This window comes from Grammomys surdaster, unplaced genomic scaffold (assembly GCF_004785775.1).
Source record: "Grammomys surdaster isolate TR1022 unplaced genomic scaffold, NIH_TR_1.0 149, whole genome shotgun sequence".
Classification (NCBI taxonomy): domain Eukaryota; kingdom Metazoa; phylum Chordata; class Mammalia; order Rodentia; family Muridae; genus Grammomys; species Grammomys surdaster.
Window position 1 is genome coordinate 6,984,242 of NW_021604607.1, and position 21,140 is coordinate 7,005,381.

Sequence of the window (21,140 nt, forward strand, 5' to 3'; positions counted from 1 at the left end):
AGTCTCCCATCACACCAAGGCTTTGGAGCCAGAGCTGGCATCTTCATTCTTGTCTGTTCTGTTGCCTATACTTGCACAGTGCCTCACACGCTGCTCAGCCAGTGTTTGCTGAAAGACAGAGTAGAGGATGCCCCCTCCCATGTATTTAATTCTGAAAACCCCCAAAGGATTTCCTGAATTTCTTCACGTACTTCCTGGGCCCTACATGTTGCCCCATACGTCAAGCCCTAGAAACCCCCTTCCTCTTGATACTTGACAATTTCTAAGTGTCTGGAGGCCGTAGTCTGGTCCTGCTTCCCTTTTGACAGGGTAGAGAGACCATGCCACATGCATCTGACCTCAGGCATGCCTACAGGCACAGCTGGAGTGAAGGACGGCTGCTTTAGGACTTGGGTGAGGTTCCTGGCTTCCTCTTGGGTGCAGAGTTCCTCACTTTTCTAGGATGGACACGGCTTCACATGGGTGAAGGCCTGAAGAAACAGGGACTTCCAAGCTCAGACTTCCTCCTAGGACCTTTCCCACACTCACAAATACAAAATCATGAGTTCTGAAGTGTCCCCACCACGGTGACAGTAGAGCCATCTGCAGGGCTGTCAACATTCCTTGCTAAAAAATTAATTTCTTTTATGTGGAAGTGTTTGTATATTGGTGTGAACATGCCATGCACATTTCTGGAGGTCAGGGGACAACTTGTGGGAGTCTGTTCTCTGCTTCCATCATGTGCGTCTTAGGGACTGAACTCAGGTCATCAGGTTTGCTGGCAAGCACCTTTACCTACTGAGAGGCCCTTGGAGGCCCTTTATCTTGGAGGCCCTTGACAATTTCTTTCTTGACCTGGGTGATAGTTACTAAGTATTTGCCTGGTAATAATTCATTAAACTGCACATTTGCATTCTCTGTACTTTTTCTGAATGTATGTTGTATTTTGCAATGTGAGAAGACAAAAGAGAAAAAACATTTTCCCTGACACCAACTCCAATCACAGTGAAGAAGCATCCATATGCACCTGCCTCTATGGAGTCCCAGGGCCCTGGGCCCAGCTCTGAATTGTCACTGTCCCAATCCCTGAGACACAAACACTTCCACACAAAATAAGTTTTTTTTTTTTTTTTTTTTTTTTTTAACAAGGAATGTTGACTGCTGGCCCTGCAGTCATCCCTACTGTGACTGTAGAGGGCACACTTCAGAATTTGTGATTTTGTATTTGTGGGTGTCATTTTGAGGAGGAGCCCAGAGGCCTGAGAAGCAGTGTGACTCAAAGTCTGAAAGTAAAGGTAGGATTTAACCAAATGGACATTTTACTTGAGGGAACAATGTGAACAAGCACTGTTAAGTAGAACTGGGCTTGTGTGTTTGGGGTCTGAAGCAGCAAAGTTACCCTGCTACTGTGTGTTGGGTAGATGCTGGTAGGTCTGTCTGTCTGCCAGAGAGGCCTGACCTGCTGCCCCGGCCCCAAACATGGACAAATGCCACTTCCAAGCCCTTGTGCTAAAGCAATCATGAGGTTTTCTCAGTTTGGTTTGCTGTTTTGCTTAAACCACAGGCCTGTGTGAGCACATAATCTCTATCCCAGACAGGCAGAAAGTTACATCTGCCCAGACTCGTGACATGGATACCGAATTCCTGCAGACACATTGGCTCCAGTCCCAGCCCATCCAGCCCTGAATTTCATCCCAGCCCACCCCACAGCTGCTTCCAAGTCCAGGACCAAGGAACTCTGGTGCACAAAGAGAGGGCCACAAGACCTGTGGACTGCAGCATCGGGCAGGGGGCTTGCAATGAGCTATAAGATGATCCACCCCCACCCCAGGCCAGGGCCTTGGAATCAGAACTTTTCTATTTCTGAGGGTGTGGCTGTGTCTGGTCTGGGGATGAGGGCACAGAGACATGTTGGAAGAGTTCGTGAACTCCAGACAGGGCTACTAAGTTTAATAAGGAGACTAAGCTAGTGAGAGTCAAATCTGATCTAGATCCTTTACATTCAAACAGGGGCTTCGATGAGGAGCCGCACCCAAACCTAAGCAGGGTTGTCTGTGGCAATTACTGTCCATGAAGACCGACTCTTCGCACTGCTATGATAAACCCTCCCTTTCATTTAAGCAATGAAATGCTGTAGATGCTGCCACATTCCATTATACTCTTGAGGAGGCTGGGGAGGGGATCGGAGCTGCTTCAGACAATTCATGTGCATGGTCAGTGAAGAGCAGGGCATTCGGGCAGCCTGACTGGGGAGCCTGCACAGTGGAAGCCAGCCCCGTCTGGGCATGGAGAGGTGCCTTCATCATGAAAAGGAGCCCAGCAGCCCTGTGGTTGGAGTGGCTCTCTTAAAGACCATCTGGTGAATTGCCACTAGACTGCTTTCTCATTAAACAGCCTTCAGAATTGGCTCCACAGGCAACTTGCCTTCAATAAGAGAGGCCATGACCCACCAGCATGGCAGCTGTATTTTTCATTAGTAAATTAATAAACTGGCTGCCTGGGTCTATACACATGTCTGTTAAGGGAAGCGTACCCCAGAGTGAGGCCAACTCTGTGCCTACTTAATTGAGATTTTGAGTGTGCACGGACAAGCCCCAGCCACAGTCCAGGTGCCAAAGAACCCCCTCCTGGACTCTTCTTGGCAGAATTGGCCAGCCATCCAAAAGGGTAGACTGGTTCTGTGAATTTGAGCTGCCTGGTCAGACAGCCGGAATCATCTGTACAGAAGGATATGGCAGTGCCAGGTTCCAGTGAGTGTTCCAAGTTCCACATTCTGTGTCAGACTCCCGGCGCCAGACCAAAGGTGGCTCCTGGCAGGGAACCGGTAAGGACTGGTGTGTTTGTTCCTCCACACACATGCCCGGGGAGTCTTACATTTCACACTACTTACCTTGTCATCCACGGTGGCTCCAAAAGCTGGTGACCATCAGAGACACTCGGGGAGTCTTTTAAAACTGATATAATTGGCATGTCTTGTGTAGGAGCTGGGAGTGTTTTTGCTCTATTGACAAATAAGCTTAGTTTCCAAAAGTATACCTCCAAATAACTTGGGATGAATAATATGCTTTTCAGATAAAAAATTATTTTCTTTAGGAACTTGCTACATAGACCAGGCTAGCATCAGATTCTGCCTACCTCTGCCTCCCAAGAGCTGGGATCAGAGGTGTGAGCCAGCACACCTGGCCTTTTTGAGAATTTAAAATTACATGAATGTGTATCAGGGCACAGGCGTGAAGTTCAAAGGAAAATTGACTGGAATTGAGGACTTTGCTTCTATCATGTGCATCCCTGGGATCGAACTCAGGTCTTCAGGTTTGGTGGCAAGTGCTATTACCCACTGAGCCATCTTAGTAGTCCTGTTTATGCCTTGGATATCTTTTTAATTCAATTATTCTTTAGGTCTAAAATTTATTTAGTTCTTTTTATATTTTGAATATTCTCATTTTGTTTAGGTATTTTCTTGAGCCTGATGGGATTCTTTTTAAGATTTTTTAATCAATTTCTTTGATAATTTCATATGTGCCTATAATACATTCTTCTCACAGGCATCCCTTCACCCTCCTTACCCTCCCCCACATCCCCACCATGCCTCCTGTCCTCTCACCAAATCTCCACCACATTTTCTTGACTTCTTGCTTTGTTGATTTTGTTTTGTTTGTTTTTGCTTTGTGACCACTGGGTTTAACCAGGTCAGTCATGTGGGCATGGGTGGAGTGATGCACTGTAGCATGAGTCACTCATGGGGGGCTGCATCACTAAAGAAAATGACCTTCTCACTTGCAGCACTTCAGGGCTTCCATTAGCTTTCCTGGGTGTGTGGGACCCTACGGACCTTCCTCTGTCTTACGTGGGCCGTGTGCAGACAACTTCAGCTGTTGTAAGCTCTCCAGTGTCATAGCCATGTCATGCCCATGGGACAGCGTTTTATGGCCCTAGTAGGAAAGATCTTTTTACTTCTTGTGTTTTCATCTTTGTTTTTGCTTTTTGTTTTGTTTTGTTTTGTATTTTTCTGGTGTGCAAGGATGAAAGCCGGGGTCAAGTGCATGTTAGGCAAATGTTCTACCACTGAATCAAAGCCCCAATCTGAGGATTTTTCTCTTCCTCCTTCCCTCTTCCTCCTGCTTCTCCTTCTTCTCCTCCTGCTCTTCCTCCTCCTCCTCTTCTCCTCCTGTTCCTCCTCCTCTTGCTGCTCCTGCTCCTCCTGCTGTTCCTCCTCTCCATCCTCTTCCTTCTCCCCCTCCTCCTTCTCCTCCCCCTTACTATGATCACTGGAGAAGGGTGTGTGTATGATGAGGGCTTCTTAAAGGTCTTTCAGGTGACTGAAATATTAACAAAGCTTGGACACTATTCCCGGTGGAAGACTGCCTCCAGTCTCTTCAACCCCACACCTCTCCCCAGAGTGCTTTTATCCATTTAGCCATACCCTATGTCATAACAGGTCCCATGAAGCCTTCTGCCTCTGAGCAGTCTTCCTGGGTTGAATCCTGCATCACCAGGTTCTCATGATTCTCCTCAGCCCTTCCCATCCATAATGTGTCCATTTATTTATTTTAATCTTTGGTTTTTTAAAAATTTTGTATGTACGGGGGATTTGTCTGTGTATGTGTCTGTGTACCACATATGTACAGTGCCTGCAGAGATCATAAGAAGGTGTCAGATCCCCTAGGATTAGAATTCAGGTAGTTGTGAGCTTCCATGAGAATGGGAATTGAACTCAGGTCTTAATAGCTGAGTCTTCTCTCCAGTCCCATGCTGAGACATTCTTTATGCTTAGGTATTGATTTGGAATTTCCACTCCATTGACTTTGTATCTGAGTCGTAGGTCATCGCTGCCTAGAGAACTCTGGACTAGAATGACCCTGACTTGCTGCTATTGGGTAGCAGTGAGTGAACAGGGATAGGACTGCACAGGTCCGCTTGGGTTTCTTGGGATTGTCTCTGGATGCTGGTTAACTTATCTTCAAACTGAGAGCTATCGAGACAGTTTCTGCTCTCCTTCCTTCAGACTCTGCTTTCCCCTTTCTTTATGTTCTGCACAGGGAAGGAGCAGACATCAGTGATACTCTGGAAACTTTGTTCTGCACTGAAGGCTACCCCCATCCATTTCTGACAGTAGCCATGGCCCTGACTGACATCGATGTGCAGAAGCAGATCAAGCACATGATGGCATTCATCGAGCAGGAAGCCAGTGAGAAGGCCGAGGAGATAGATGCCAAGGCAGAGGAAGAGTTCAACATCGAGAAAGGCCGCCTGGTGCAGACCCAGAGGCTGAAGATCATGGATTATTTTGAGAAGAAGGAGAAACAGATAGAGCAGCAGAAAAAAATCCAGCTGTCCACCATGAGAAACCAGGCTCGGCTCACAGTCCTCAGAGCCCGAGACAACCTCATCTTGGAATTGCTCAGAGACGCGAAGATGAGACTCGGCAGAATTGTGTCAGATGAGGAAACCTACCAGGATCTGCTGGATAAACTCGTGCTCCAAGCCTCGCTCCGGCTGCTGGAGCCTGTGATGATTGTTCGCTGCAGGCCACAGGACCTCCACCTGGTGGAGAGTGCGGTGCTAAGAGCTATCCCTCAGTACATGATGCTCTGCCAGAAGCATTTGGAGGTCCAGGTTGATCAGACTGAATTCTTGGCTTCCAATGCTGCTGGAGGGGTGGAGGTCTATAGCAGCGATCAGAAAATAAAGGTTTCTAATACCCTGGAAAGTCGGCTGAATCTCGCAGCCATGCAAAAGATGCCAGAGATACGAAGGACTTTGTTTGGGGATAATGTCAACAGAAAGTTCTTTACCTAAGGCTTCTGGGAAGGGAAGCCTACTTTGAACTGCAGAGTCTTAAAAGTCTAAGTCATTTAGACAAAGAAAACTGGGGCGGGGAGGGGGTCTCTTCCTCTCTGCTCGTCCTCTGCAGTCATTTCCTAGCTTTGAATAGCTAAGAGCGTTATACATTGTTAACTTTGGAATAAATCCCAAATTATGCTCAAAAGTCAAATTGTAGCTCATCTGTCTTGACAGTTTCTGGGACATTTCGAAGTCTGGGATGAAGATGTGTCTGTTTTGCCTTTAGTGAGGCGTGTCTTGACCTTTGACCTAGGCATCTGAAGCTCTAACCTTATTCAAATATGAAGTGTGTTTTTTCCCTCTTGTTTCATGTGTGGTAACTTGGGACATAGTATTTGTTGAGGGTCAGCATCATGGGTGTGTGTCTGATATACCTTCCCCAGGCTCATGCTCAGAAAAGCCCCAGGCAAGCAGAAATCGCACCTGCAGTTTAGTGTCCCCATAGCCACTGCCTTGAGATTCTTGCTGATATCTCTGGATCTATGTAGTGTAGGGGAGGCTACAGTGGGACACTGGGTATGTACCATGGGTTTAAGGCCTTCTTTAGGCACACTACTGATTCCAGAAGCCGGCTTGTACACCTGAAATTTGTTCTCGGCCTGTCTCTCCCATCTCCCTGGTGCTCAGAAGCCCAGCCTTCTACATTACCAGCTAACATTGTCACCTCTCTGACACTATATGCATGGTGGGTAAAAGGTAGGTGTGCATGATCTATGGCATTCAGAGGCTACGATGGTAGACTGCTCTCAGCTCATGCTCAGTGTGTAGTTCTTGAGGCTGATGGGACAGAGAACCCAGAAGTCATCGAAGTATCAAGCATCAGGAATTGAGGCAGGATCCTCAGGAATGTCTGAGGGTATATGCCTGTAGCCTGCAAAGAATCCCTACTCCTGCTTGGAGTACCCCCTGGGATAGTTGAATGCCTGTGGGATTTGGGCTATCTCTCCCAACAGCTTGAAGTACTTTCTTGGAGAAGCCAAGAAACACAGACTGTGGTCATTTCGTTTACATGTGGACATTACGTAGTGTAAAATGAATAGTGAGGCTAGAAATAGAGATAGCCCAGTAGTTAAGAGCACTTGTTGCTTTTTCAGAAGACTCGAGTTCAGTTCCCAGGACCCACATGGTAGCTTATAACTGCCCATTTCTAACTCTAGTTCTAACTCTAGTTCAGGGGATCCAATTCATTATGGCCTTTGCAGACACTAGGCACACGTGTGGTGCACACACACACACGAGGCAAACACTCATAAATGAACAGCAAAATCTGTGCTGGTTTTGTTTTATTTGGGAAGACGTTAAATAGTAAAGGAAAAGCAGAAAAACTAAGGAAAGAAAGCACTTCTTACGGCAACACGCTTTCTTCTCCTGCCTTTAAACAAAGGACACTTCACTTTTACTTTATATTGGATCCCACTAATTCCATATTTAGTTCTGTGTGGGTGTGCATTCTTTCAGATTGAATGTGTGTCTGAGTGTGTGCCATTGATTAAAAGGTTTGGAACAAAAGAAACCCCAAACAACTTTCCGGATAAATGCTTATGCCCTGTCTAATTAGAACTGTGTACTGAATAGAAGACCTGTGAGACTCAAACATCAATCTGGGTCAGGTTATTAGTAAGCTGGGTTGCTTCAGAGGACCCAGAGGCAGAAACCTCATGGGGCCTCAGGAGAGGCCTGGAATTAAGGCTCGGAAAGCCACCTGACCCTTTTATCTCCTAAGTCCTGTCTCCGTGTCTCTATGTCTCTATGTTTTGACAAATTCTCTTTCTCACAGAGTTGCCATGCTATGCATTACTCCTTGCTCCTCCTCCTCTTCCTCCTCCTCTCCCTCTTCCATCCTCTCTTCTTCCTCCTTTCCCTAGGTTCCAGTACAACCCTTCAAGTCGCCTCAGCAATACAAAAAAGGGGGATGTTTAATCAAGCCCCGACATTTCTCCAGTTCCCAGCCACAAGGGCAGTGTCCCCTGAGGGGTCAGCACAAGATAGTTTTTATGTGCTGGCACCTCTTTCCCACCAGTCCCTTCTCCCACACACTGCCTTCCAGACAAGGATGCTCTTCGTTCTCTGTTGTCCTGCTGCTTGTGACTTTTTCATCTAGTGTTGGGCGACAGAGGAGGCTCTGGGTGATTCATGAACATTCTGGATGGGGGAGTCCAGGGTATCTCCCATTCTGGCTTATAAGAAGGAAAGGGGCTACGACACAGGAATCTGGGGAAAGGCTTCTCTGTGGTATTTCAGAATTAGAGCTTGACAAAAAACAAAACAAAAACAAAACAAACGAAACAAAAAACAAACAAAACCCCAACCTTTCTCCACTGTTCCTGGAAGGAAGGGCTGTAACAGAGCAACTGACTGTAAGGAAGACCGCGTCTCCTGCTCTGCTTCTCACTTGGATGCATCTGGGGTCTTCTGCGAATCTTCCTTCCATGGGCATGGCTTTGTACCTGTGTGCACAGACTGAGGCTGTCTTAAGGGCCTGTGCCTGACCAGCGTCCTCCGCAAGTGCAGTGGGAAATGCATATTCCAGCCTTTGAATCTGCATGCCTCAGTACTAACTTGACAGTGGTAGTAGACTGCTTCACCATGGAGAGCTGGTGTGCCCTACCGCAGGGTCTTTGCTTTAGAAGTGCTCATGAAATCGCATCCTGCCCCAAAGAAGGTGTTTTCTTGTGAGATCCCAGTCAGGCACTGCTCTCCCCCATGTTCCCTCATTAGCGCCTCCTCCTGAGGTGTGAGGCAAGCTGTTGGCTGTGAGGCAGAGTGGCACTGGGACTGTGGAGACTCCTCCCACGGAGGGAAGCTGGGGAGTGTCAGCCGTCACCAGCAGTGTGCTTCAAGAGTTAGGTCTGTCCTCAGGCAGAGGAGGAAAGCACATTCAGTTCTGCTTCTTTGAGAGCAGCCGACAGAGGTGGATGGATGGGTGTGAGGCCAGTCCCAGAGAAAGTTGGGAGACCAGATCTGAATCAATGCAGATGCAGTAGGTAGGGCTCTGGCACTGACCCTAAAGTCAAAGGGACCTTAGAAATGGGTCACCAGATTACTCTAGAACCAACCGCAGCCCTACTGGTACCTCTGAAGAGCAACTGTGGTGCCTTGCTTGACTGCCTGTGGACACTGCTCTTCACCCTTCCCATGCTTTCTACAGTATACACTTTACTCCTTCCACCTCAGACCCCTCCTCAGAAGCTACCCTCACTTCTGACAGCATGGAGAAAGACAGCTCAGCTTGCCCTCCTCCATCACCACCCCTAGCTTCTGTTGTAAAGCAAAACAAAACAAAAGAAAACAAAACAAAAACCAGCTTCTTGAGCAAACTCATAGCTCATAGGGCTTTTCCTGCAGGGTGGCCCTCTTTTATGGGAAGGTGGGGTACTTCTGCCTGAAGACACAGCTAAAGGGCCCCTCAGGCTCTAAGATGCAAGCCTTCTGACTCTTGGCCCACATCCTTTGCCATCTCCTGAGATGAATGTGAACCTTTTTTCTCATTGGGCAATGAGCCTATGGACGGTGATGCTGGGTTCATCCTGGAGGCCCCCGACCCCTTGTAGACTTGTCCTGGGGGTTACTGGAGGCTCCGAGGTCCAGGACACCCAGCAAGCCTAACACCTGCTTGAATCTGAAGTCCCTAAGGGAGTAAGGAAGCAGTTCGGCCAGGGTCATAACCTGCTGATACAGCTCCTGGGATCGAGAACAAGTCTGAAAAGCCTAAAGTTGCTGCCATTTGTTTTTATAAAACACACTGTGTGCCTTGGTGGCCAGTGGGTCAGATATGACAGTAACTGCATAGCCATAGATGGACCGCAGAGAAACCTTCATTTTTTTCACTCTCAGGTCAGTCACAATGAGGACCCACAGACCAGTGGTACCTGTACAAGAGTAGAGGGCGCCAAGGAAGGACTGAACGCCCAAAGAAATGGAGTGGGCAGGAAGGTGCGCTCCACCCACGACACCTGGCCCAGGGCTATCTCCCAGTGGGTACTGACGAATCTCTGAAAAAGTGGGAAAGAAGAAAGGAAGATGGGGAGGGAAGGAAAAAAAATATAGACATGCAAGAGAGGAGGGGTGGGAGAAGAGGAGGGATGGACGGGAGGGGAGGGGAGGGGATGGGGAGGGGAGAGGAAGGAAGAATGGAAGCAGGATGGGGGGAGGAAAGCAGAGGGAGGTATTTGAAGATTTTTTTTGTCTTTTTTTTTTTTTTAATCTGAGTCCTGGCTTTTCACTTAGTGAAAACGGAATATTAACAGACATCTTACTCACACAGTTTGAAAATATTTATTGCCCCCTTACTAAGTGCCCTGTGCACGGAACAGGACAATTAAGGCCCAGCCTTGAGGAACCTTCTGCTATAGATGGAAAGGGCATCAGTGGGAGGAACCACCAGGAGCGCTAAAAGGGTAGCCAGTGGATGGACCTGGGAAGGTTTACACTGGTCTGAGAAAGTATTAAGGAGTTATAGTTCAAGAAGTCTTCCATAACCCCAGCTCAGGCACTGCCCTCCTAACTGTCCCTGACATGGGGGGGGGGGGAACAGGAGGGAACCATATTAGATGAGCAGAGAGAATGGGGGCGGGGCTGAGCAAGTGTTCTCAGCAGAGGGAGCTATGAAGTGGCCACTCTTGTCTTGGTCTGAATGCCTTAGATATCAGAATGCCCTTGATATGATCATTTCTAAGCATCAGAAAGTTGTGGTTCACAGTCTGGAAGCTGGAAAGTCAAGGTCCCAGAGATTTGGTGTAAGGGGTGGCTGCTCATCACAGATGGTGCTTTTTATAAGATTCCCTATGGTATAGTAGTCAGCAAGCTTCCTCAGGTTTTCTTATCCCTCTCACAAAAGTGTACCCCTAATTATGATCTAAACACTGCCCCCCAAGATGTCATTTGTTTTACTTTGTGCTTTGTGGTGCTGGGGATGGAACCCAAGCTTCTGCCTACATCCAAGGGCAGGCCTTTACCCTGGAAGCCAGCTTTAGGATACAAGGGTTACAAGTATCTATGGGGTTAGAAAAGAGGCAGAGAACGCTTCAGACCTTAGGTGTCCCAACACAGTATGATTAGGGCATGCTTCCTGCTTGCAGGCTCACCCACTGGAAACGCTCACCACACTAGGATCTTAGAGCTTGGGGTCTTCATAATAGCCGGCTATATTCCCCAGCAGCCCTTGCTATAAAGAAATCAGTATGTTAGAGGCTGGGTGGGAGATTGCTGACAGAGGCTCTTGTTGCAGAGTTGTGAGCCATTTGCTGGAGTAACCTAGTAACCCACCTTCTGTCCTAACTTTCCTTTAGTATGATGGGAGAGAAATGCTTCTTCTCGTTGGGGTGTTTTGACAGTGAAATGAAACAAAATAGAAAGCTCTCGAAAACAAACCCAAAGAGAGATCTGTATGTTCCATGCTAATTTTGATACCAAACCTTAACTCAGTGGAATTATTTTTCTGACTGCATTATACAAGAAATAAGAAAACGTTATGGAAGTCTAGAACAGTTAAAAAAGCCTTAAAACTTTGAAAGTTTAGTATTTGAAGTTTATAATTTGGCTATCTTTTTAAAGTTACCATATGTTCACTTTCCCCATTGGGGGGAAAATTATAGCTTTAAATAATTATGCACAATGTATTTATTATACTTATCACTTTATACCCAGGTTTTCACATGAAATCATGAGTCTTTGTAATTTTCATTTTCTTTGCTTGTTTGTTTCAAGACAAGTTTTTTCTGTGTAACCCTAGCTGTCCCAAAACTTCCTCTGTAGACCAGGCTGGCCTTGAACTCACAGAGATCTGCCTGCCTCTGCCTCCTGAGTGCTGAGATTAAGGGCGTGTGCCACCACTGCCCAGCTGTAATGTTCATTTCCAATTGTCCATAAACTATTGCAAACAGCATGCTTCACAATTTAATGAACCCAGCAGAAATTGACAGCTGAGCTACTTTCAAAGTTTCATTTCTGTAAATAATGCTGCAGCACATTTTTAAAAAGTAAAATAGATCTGTATGTAGTATTTTGTCGAACTGTTCTACTGAGAGATACCACAGTAAAACTATGGAGATCTGCTTTTGGAGAAAGATGGAGGAAGATTCTTGTAGCATTGGTCGGTCTCAAACTCACTGTGTAATCAAAGCTTCAAATCCTACTGCTCCTGACTCTGTCCCCCAAATGTTGGGAATATGTCACGCGCGCCCACCTCGCCAGCAAGGAAGACACGGCAACACACCAGGATCCTTCTGCAGCAAACGTTTATTCCAATGAAAAGGAGGAAAGACCCCGGGCCCGGAAGAGGCACTGTTTATATACCCTTGGAGCGGCGTGTTCACTTCTGATTGGCTGCTTACTCGTTACCCGCCAAAACGCCCCGGGATGGGCTGTGACTTGGCGCCTTTTTACCATAGCACATGCGCGGTTTACTTGTTTACTTGGAGGAACACCGGATGCTAGCGCCATCTTGTAATGGCGAATGCTGTCACCACAACACATGCGCGGTTTTCATGTTTACTTGGAGGAGCACCAGATGCCAGCGACATCTTGTAATGGCGAATGCTGTCAGCACAAGCCACGGCTTTCCACAGGAATACAAGCATGGGCCACCACACCTCGTACCCTTCCCTACGTGTTTTGTGTGTGGGGCTCCTTTGTACGTACATACATACATACATACATACATACATACATACATACACACATACACATCATTGCATAATGGTGCATGCACAGTGTTATACTGTGACTTAAAATGGTCTTATTCATTTATTTCACTCACTGCAACTGTGGTAAGCAGTAAGAGCATGAGGGTTAGGAGGTCAAAGTCTAGACTTACTAACCAAACTCAAATCCAGACCCTGACACTTCATCCTTTGACTAAACGCTGAGTCTCAATATTCATCCATTAGTCAGCTAGTTAGCCTTGGGCAACTTTCTTCTCCAAGTCACACTTTAGAAGGATAATTATAGTACTTGCCTTTTCAAAAGTGTAAGCCATTCCATAGAAAGCCTTCATCAGAACTGGCACAAAGTAAGTGCTCCATAAATACCAGCCACTCCTAATTTTTTTTAAATGCATGTTCCATGTCAAGAAGCATTCTTGGAGAGAATTTTTTTATTGTTTTCTTAATTTTTGTCTTACATGTTTAAGTGTTTTATATGCATGTATGCATATGATAATCCTTATATGTGGGTGGTGTCTGGTACTCCCAGAGGTCACAAGAGAGTGTCAGATCCTCTGGAACTGGACAGACAATGGTCAGTGCACCACATAGGTGCTAAGAATCAAATCAGGGTCCTCTGGAAGAGCAGCCAATGCTCTTAACTTTGGAGTCATTATTCCAGTCCCGAGGTCATCATTTATAGTGACTTCCTAGTATTGTGTTGTTTTATATACCTTAGTTTATTAAATGAAATGTATATTTTGTTTATCTTAATAAGACAGTGATTTTTGCATACCTAAAGTTCTGTCCCAGTTTTAAGTATTTCCACCCTAGACTTGTAATTGGAATTAAAGAGTATCATAATTTTTTAAGAGATTGCTTAAGTATATGCTAAATTGCTACAACAGAAGAGATTTTAAGTTCAGGGCTCAAGGGTGGTTTTCAAACTGCAGCAGCAGGAACTACAAACGTGGATGTTTTCGTCCCTCTCCTACCTCCCTTTTTAAAGTTGTCGGTCTGGAAGGCATACACTTCAGATTCCTGAACTTTTGAGATGGTCCCTTGGTTGTGAAACGGCCTGTGGAAGGGGGAGGAGGAGGAGGAGAAAGAAGAGGAGAAGGAGGAGGCAAGAGCAGGTTTGAATGTCAAAAACGCCCTGTCTGACTGTCTTAGTAATTGTATCACGGTTGACAGATGCAGCAGCGGTCACGTGGCATGAACATGACCTCATAGCTCCCCGGCCTGTGCCAAGGTCCAGGAGCTGTGGGAGGAGGGGAAAGAAGGTTGGCTGCATCACCCCAAGTTGGCAAGTTACTTAAAGGAGACTTGAGGGCCTGGGAACTCTTCTTGGTCCCCTGAGTACAGAGGAAGGAGATGCTCCGATTTTTCTGATAGATTGGAAACGATATTTCGCTGCTTCGTTAGCAACTTGTGCTGCTTGCAGCTGGATGCCCAGCTCCGACTGCAGGCCAATCCCTGTGCCAGGCGATCTGCCCATTTCCTCTCCCTGCACTCTCATTCTCCACAGCTTCTTGCCTGGAAGTAGGCTTGGAAACAGAATGAGAAAACTTTAGGTTCCAGCCAAGAAGTGAGGACAGGACAGGCAGCTTTGGGCACCCCCATCCACACCCTGGCCTTTGAGGCTGGGACTCCTGGGGTGCCGGAACTTCCTGAAAGAAAGGAGAGAGACAAGATGGGACAGGGCAGAACAGCAGACAAAACTGGGTCTGTAAGGCAGAGAGGGCATTTTTGAGAGAACCATCAGCATAAACAGACCACAAGACAAAAGGAGAGTATTCACAGAGTTAAGGATCGCGCCCTTCCCACCTCACCAGTCTATGACAGTTCCACTTCCCTCTAGAATGCCTGCGACAGATTGGCAAAGACCCAGGGAACAGTTACAGCCCTAGGTTTTGCATGCGTTCTAGACAGCTTCCTATTGCATGCAAATGCCAATCCCACACAGGCAATGCCCTCGAATGTTCCAACCCCTGGGTGCCCGTGTACAACACACACATAGATAAATACACACACACATACACGTATGCGCAGCATGCACACACATACATACATATACACACACATATGCACACGGGTACACACACACACACACACACACGCATAGGCACACACACATGATTTTCTTAGACTTCTTAAGAAACAAATCCATGCAGCTCCTTGTACATTTTTAGGCTTAAGCATTGAAATATCTCTCCTCAGTTTAAATTGTTACATGGAATACACTTTCTGGTATATTGCAAATATTGACATTTTAAAATAAAATGGTTACAGCACTCTGAAAGATGTTTCTAAATGCAATGCCACAGTGCTTGGCTACCCACCGCCATCCCTTTTAAAAATACATGAAGACGTTGGAGCTGTTTCATCTCTCTCTTGCCACACATTTCCACTCCACTTCTCGGTTTAGCCCACACTTTTATGAATGGAAGTCTCCTGGATCCCTATCCCAGCCTCACTCACTCCAGCACGGCTGTTTTTGTACCTGTGTTCATATGAAGTGAGTTTGTTTAACACATTTCTTGTTACTGTACACTCTTTTTGTCATTTTAAAAATCACTTCTGACAACTTTATATACCATTAGCCTCTCTAAACCCCTGAACTCTTCTTCCCAACAACTTCCTTCCTGTTTTTGTGTATGTGTGCACGTGCACGCGTGCATGTGTTCATGTGTGAGTGCCTGTGTGTGTATGCATGTGTGTGCATGTGTGTGTTTGTGAGTGACTTGTGCACATGTGTATGTGCGAATATATGTGTATATATGTGTTACAAATTTGTATGCATGTGTGTGTGTGAGTGCCTGTGTGTGTATGCCTATGTGTGCATGTGTGTATTTGTGAGTGACTTGTGCACATGTGTGTGTGCAAATGTATGTGTATATATGTGTTACAGATTTGTGTGCATGTGTTCATGTGTGAGTGCCTGTGTGTGTGTATGCATGTGTGTGCATGTGTGTATTTGTGAGTGACTTGTGCACATGTGTATGTGCAAATGTATGTGTGTATACATGTTACAGATTTGTGTGCATGTGTGTGTGCCCTAATTCAATTTGCTTGCCTGGGCAGGGGTGAGGGTAGGTTGACATAGGCAGGGGTGAGAGGTGAGGGTGGGTTGGCATGGGTAGGGGTGAGGGGTGAGGTGGGTTGGCATGGGTAGGGGTGAGAGGTGAGGGTGGGTTGGCATTGATAGGGGTGAGAGGTGAGGGTGGATTGGCATTGATAGGGGTGAGGGGTGAGGGGTGAGGGGTGAGGTGGGTTGGCATTGATAGGAGTGAGGGGTGAGGGTGGGTTGGCATTGATAGGGGTGAGGGGTGAGGGTGGATTGGCATTGATAGGGGTGAGGCGTGAGGGTGGGTTGGCAGGGGTGAGGCGTGAGGGTGGAAAGGCATGGGTAGGTTAAAGGAGGCCTCCAGGAGGCACTGGGTAGTGTGTGGAGCCTTGCCCTTAGAGGTTCCCAGTGAGCTTCTGTCAGTTTGATGCTGTTGTTTTAACTTTAAAAGGCAAAGTCAAGAAAGCCAAACTGACAGGGATTCCTTAGCTCAGCTCACAGACCCCTCTCACTCTGTGCCTCTCGTTCCCAACTCTATGGGCTCAGCTGAGGGCCAGTTGAGTGTAATTGTTAAACTTCAAGGTTTCAGGCAGCTGTGTGGCGGCTTTCGGTTTAGCCTGGAACAAGGAATCTATGAACCATGTTTTCAAAATCTGTAATCACAGTCTGGGAAACCTCACACCCTGATTCACTGGGAAGACAAACAGGGAGAGATTCCTCTCTCAAATGTACCACTTTTTAAGGACCTCAGCTCCTTACTTTTATAGACGCCCAGCAGAAGCTTGCAAATGGAATGCCACAAAAACAGGCTTTTAAATGCAGATACACAGTGGACAGACACATGGCCCAGTGCTCTAGCCTCTCATCCTGGTGAGTCATACCCATACTGACCTGACAGGTCAAGGTTAAATTTACAATCTGCGTACTCCTCAGATGGCTTCATGAGAGTGTTGCTGAGTGAGCTGACCCCAGCCCGGGCTCAGGGCTCAATCCTCCTCAGCTGCCCATAGGTGGCTCTTCTCTCAACACCAGCTCTGCCTCAAGCTTTGAGAGCTGGCTACATTCCGTCCACATGGGGGACCGCCTGGGGAAGCACCTGCAGATCTTAGAAACAGGCTCTAGGCCTCTGAGGTGGGGAACTCCATGGTTTTATGTATCCCAGGGAATGGTCCAGAAAAAGAAAGCATGGTTGGATTTGTTGCCTGGGTGAGGTACATCCCATAAGAAAGACTGAGGCTGGAGTGGTTAGTTAGTGTGCCAGCCTAGAATAATGTCTCCATTGCTTGTGACTAAGTCAGTCTACAGTGGTGGCAGCTACATGATGTATCCTAGGGCTTTCTGAGGCTACTCCCTGCCCCCATCCTGCCACACAGAGACTGGGAACCTCAACTTGCTTTTCTTTGTTTGGGAACAGCTTTATTAAGAGACTATTCACATAGCATTTAACAAGTGTACAATTCAAATGCATTTAGTGTATTTGTAGAGCTGTCTAGCCAATTACCACCACAATCAGTTTCAGAACATCTCAAGACCCCAAGGAAACCCTGTACTCTCTAGCTGTCACCCCATAATTTCCCTGTTCCTATAATCTTGGGCAACTACAAATGCATTTCCCATTTCTAGAGTCTCCTACTCTGGATATTTCACATAAACAGAATTAGACCAAATGCAGTCTTTTGTGTCAGGGTTTGTCTTGCCATAAATGTTTTCAGGGTCTATCCAGGCTGTAGTGGGGTTAAGTACTTTATTTCTCATCATCGTGGAATAGTATACGAATGACCCACAATTGTGGAATCGTATACAGATGACCCATGTTTGTGGAATCATATACGGATGACCCACGTTTGTGGAATTGTATATGGATGACCCACAATTGTGGAATCGTATACAGATGACCCATGTTTGTGGAATCATATACGGATGACCCACGTTTGTGGAATCGTATATGGATGACCCACGTTTGTGGAATAGTATATGGATGACCCACATTTTGCTACCCACCTACCACACAATGGCCATTTAGGTTGCACTGTGCACTGTGCACTGGCAGCAACAGTCCCCTGAGTTGCAGAGTGGACTTGCCTTCCCGGTTGGGCCCTGCTGTGATTCTCTTGGCACCATAATCAATGCCATCTCTACCTTACCTTGCCAGTGCACAGGCTGTTTAAACCCAAGGATGGAGCAGACAGGGCTACTCCTTGCAGATGGGCACATGCTCTCCTGGATACTCTGGGAGCTCTCCCTGTGACTTGGAAACTCCCTTGTTTGGATTCATCTCCACCTCTTTCTCCATAGAGGAGGCTGGGAAGAGATGCTCAGTGTTATCGCAGAGCCCTGGTGATACCACGTAGAGAAAGCATCTGCCATCGAATGACTTAGGGTTCTTCATTACAAGGGACAGAAATGAAGTTCAAACTGAAACCTGGGCAAGCAGAGCTCTCAGGGATGTCTCTCACTGACATCTGGGGATCTAGAGCTCAACTATTCCATCAAGGAGTCACGTTTTCTCTCCTCTCCCCCATTTCCTCTCCCTATATCTTCGTATCTCCAGGTTTTGCTTTTTGTTTTTTTAATATTGACTTCATTCTCAAGCAGCTTTCCTGAGGTAAACAAGACAGCTACCAGGCGTTCTGCACATTTCTTCCCCCAGCTTTATACTCAGTCAGAAAGTGAGAGGGGACTGTGGCTGCTGCCCAGCAGCCCTCCTTGGTTTCTTTTTTCTTTTTCTTTTTTTTTTTTTTATTCAGTCTGTGACTTCAGCTCATGAACACTGCCACCTACACATCCGGGGTTCCTCCTCATTTAAGCCTATCTGGAAATGCCCTCAAAGACACACTTAGAGGTGTGTCTCTTAGGTAGTCAAAACCCAGGGCTGTTGATAGTGAAGATTAATACTATCTCGAAACCATTCCAGTCACCATACTTTCTCTGCCTTGATGGACCATATCTTTTGAAATGTAAGCTGAAAGACATTTTCCCTTAGGTGGCTCCTGTCTCTTGGTTATAGACACAAGAAAGGTAATTAACAAGTCAGCTCACCTGAACTTCATAGGGGAAGAGGGAGTCCGCCCAAAGAAAGTCAGAGGAAATAAATTTGAATGAACATATAGGGACTGTGATGATTTGTATACATATGGCCCAGGGAGTGGCACTATTAGGAGGTGTGGCCTTGGAAGAAGCATGTCACTGTGGGGGTGGGCTTTGAGACCCTCCTCCTAGACCCATGGGAAACAGTCTTCTGTCTGCCTTTGGATCAAGACGTAGAACTCTCAGTTCCTTCTCCAACTCCACGTTTGCTTGGATGCTGCCATGTTCCTGCCTTGATGATAATGGACTGAACCTCTGAACCTATAAGCCAACCCCAATTAAATATTGTCTTTTATAAGAGTTGCCTTGGTCATGGTGTCTCTTCACAGCAATGGAAACCCCAACTAAGACAGTGGCTGTCACTGGTGCCACCTTAGGCAATGCCCTGTCTGGAGTCTGCCCACTAGTGTCTTACACACTCGGAATCCTGATGTGGACGTTCCAAGATGACACTGAGGCCCTTGTACACAATGATCACCTACTTCCAAGAGCCTAGAGATGGATTAGCGAGATGTTAAGCCTTCTAATGAAGATTTATAGTTGAATAGGAGCGAAGTCTCAGGAATTTCATAGTGGACTCGGGCTTCCTGGCTGCACAAGTGCTGGGAGCACTTTGAATCCGAGTGGTCTTTTGGAGGCCCAGAGATTCACTAAGATTCACTAAGCATGTGCCCACTCATCCATGTTTAATGTGTTTTTGACTTAATTTCACAAGTAGCTGTTTATGCTGAAGATGAGCAAATTCAGAGGGCCACGGAGTCTTAGACAAAGGGAGGAGTGTTGTAGGCAGTAGCAAACGCAGCTCTTCCTCCAGACACCCCACCTCTCCTTCCCCTTTCCTTGGTTCCTTCATTACCATGGCAACTAGTGATGCTCCGCCTCTCTGGCTCTCTCTGGTCCCTAGGCCCCACCTGTCTTTGTCTTACAAACTTAAAAGAGCAGTTGCCAGCCTCTCCCGATCACAGCCTGGGTCCCCAGCTTCTCTGCTCTTTACCCCCCTCTAACACCTTCTCCACCTCACTCTCTTCTCCCAGGCCTCCAAATTGAGCCTTCCTTAATCTTGATCTAGGCTTTATTTAAATTCCCATCTCTAAGATGTTGTATGAAAATTAGATTTTTGCCACTCTAACCTGATTTGAAATGCATTAGGAGATCTGCCTCTTGGAACACCTCAAGGTGAGATAACTGCTTCTCTGAGCCTAAACATTGTTAGGGGGTGAATCACATTCTATTTCTATACCAGGGTGCTTCTGTTTGGAGAAATCCCCCCTTGTCTCTGACAGAGACTACCCTAAAAGAAAGTGTCTTAAGTTCAGGGATTCTGAGCTGTTGGCCCCACATACTTTTGTCAGGGGCACAGAGTGACCGAAGAAAATTGAACCAGCATTTGAAAGCCAGCAAGTTCTCAGATGAAAGTTAGCTCTGGATGCTCTGGGCTGGGCATGGTGTGTGCATCTCCACACAGTGAAGGGGTGGCTAGAACATGAGCAGGGCTGCCTGCTTTTCCCGTGCTTGGTTTCCTGCTGGCTACACCAGCACACCTGGGTTCCCTGGCATCCACGTGTCTGAGTACGTACCCTAACTGTTCTGATGTGTGTGTGCATATGTGTGTGTGTGTGTGCGTGTGAGTACATGGTGTGGTGTTTCTGTGGTATATGTGTATGGTGTGTTTGTATGACATATGTGTGAGGTGTGTAGTACTGTGATATGTGTATGTGTGGTGTGTGATAGTATGTAGTAGTGTGTGGTGTATGAATGGTGAGTGATATGTATGGTATGTTTGAGGTATTCATGTGGGATATGTGTGATATATATCTGTTGTGTTTGTGTGGTACGCATGTGTATGGTACTGTGTGATATGGGTGATATGCGTGTGTGGTCTGCGTAGTGTATATGTGGTTTATGTGTAGCAGTCCGTGGAATGTGTGATATATGTGAGGAATATATGTGTTATATGTATGCTGTGGTGTTTTGTGTATATTTGGGGCATATATAATACATGTGTGGGTACTTGTGTGGTATGTGTAATTGAGGAAGCATGTGTGATAGTATATGGGTGGTATATGTGTAAGTGTGTATAGTGTGTGCTTGAGCAGTGTGTAATATATATGGTGATATGCATGTTCTATATGTATGTGTATATTAGTATGTAGTAGTGTGTGGTATATGTATGTTATATATAGTGTATATGTAGGTAGTGTGGCATGTGCAGTATGTAATATGTAGTATGTAATATGTGTAATATGTAAAATTCATAGTGTATTGAGGTGTATATATGATGTGTACATGTATGATATATGTGTGCATAGTATGCCTGTGTGGGATAAGGGGCATATGTGCATATGTGTACTGTGTGTGTGAAATGTTTCTGTGGTATATGTATGATATGTCTATGTGTGTATGGTAGCATTCAATAGTGTGTGGTCTGTATAACTGTATGTTATGTATGCATGTGTAGGGTATGTGTATTGAGTAGAATGTATGTGCGATGTATGTCTGTATGTTTGGGCAATGTGTGTATG

The 21,140-nt window shown here is 46.3% G+C and overlaps 1 protein-coding gene across 3 annotated transcripts; it reads left to right on the forward strand.

The window, feature by feature from the left end:
- Positions 1-2,765: 2,765 nt before the first annotated feature.
- Positions 2,766-5,968, forward strand: Atp6v1e2 (ATPase H+ transporting V1 subunit E2). Of its 3 annotated transcripts, none has more exons than XM_028765167.1 (2): positions 2,766-2,803; positions 5,019-5,968. In XM_028765167.1, the coding sequence occupies exon 2, from the start codon at positions 5,098-5,100 to the stop codon at positions 5,776-5,778; it is 681 nt and encodes a 226-aa protein (XP_028621000.1). In that variant the 5' UTR covers positions 2,766-2,803; positions 5,019-5,097; the 3' UTR covers positions 5,779-5,968. The 3 variants fall into 3 exon arrangements, with proteins under 3 accessions (XP_028621000.1, XP_028621002.1, XP_028621001.1); XM_028765169.1 differs by lacking the exon at positions 2,766-2,803 and having other exon boundaries at positions 5,031-5,378; positions 5,469-5,853; XM_028765168.1 differs by lacking the exon at positions 2,766-2,803 and having other exon boundaries at positions 5,098-5,118; positions 5,185-5,853.
- Positions 5,969-21,140: the final 15,172 nt, after the last annotated feature.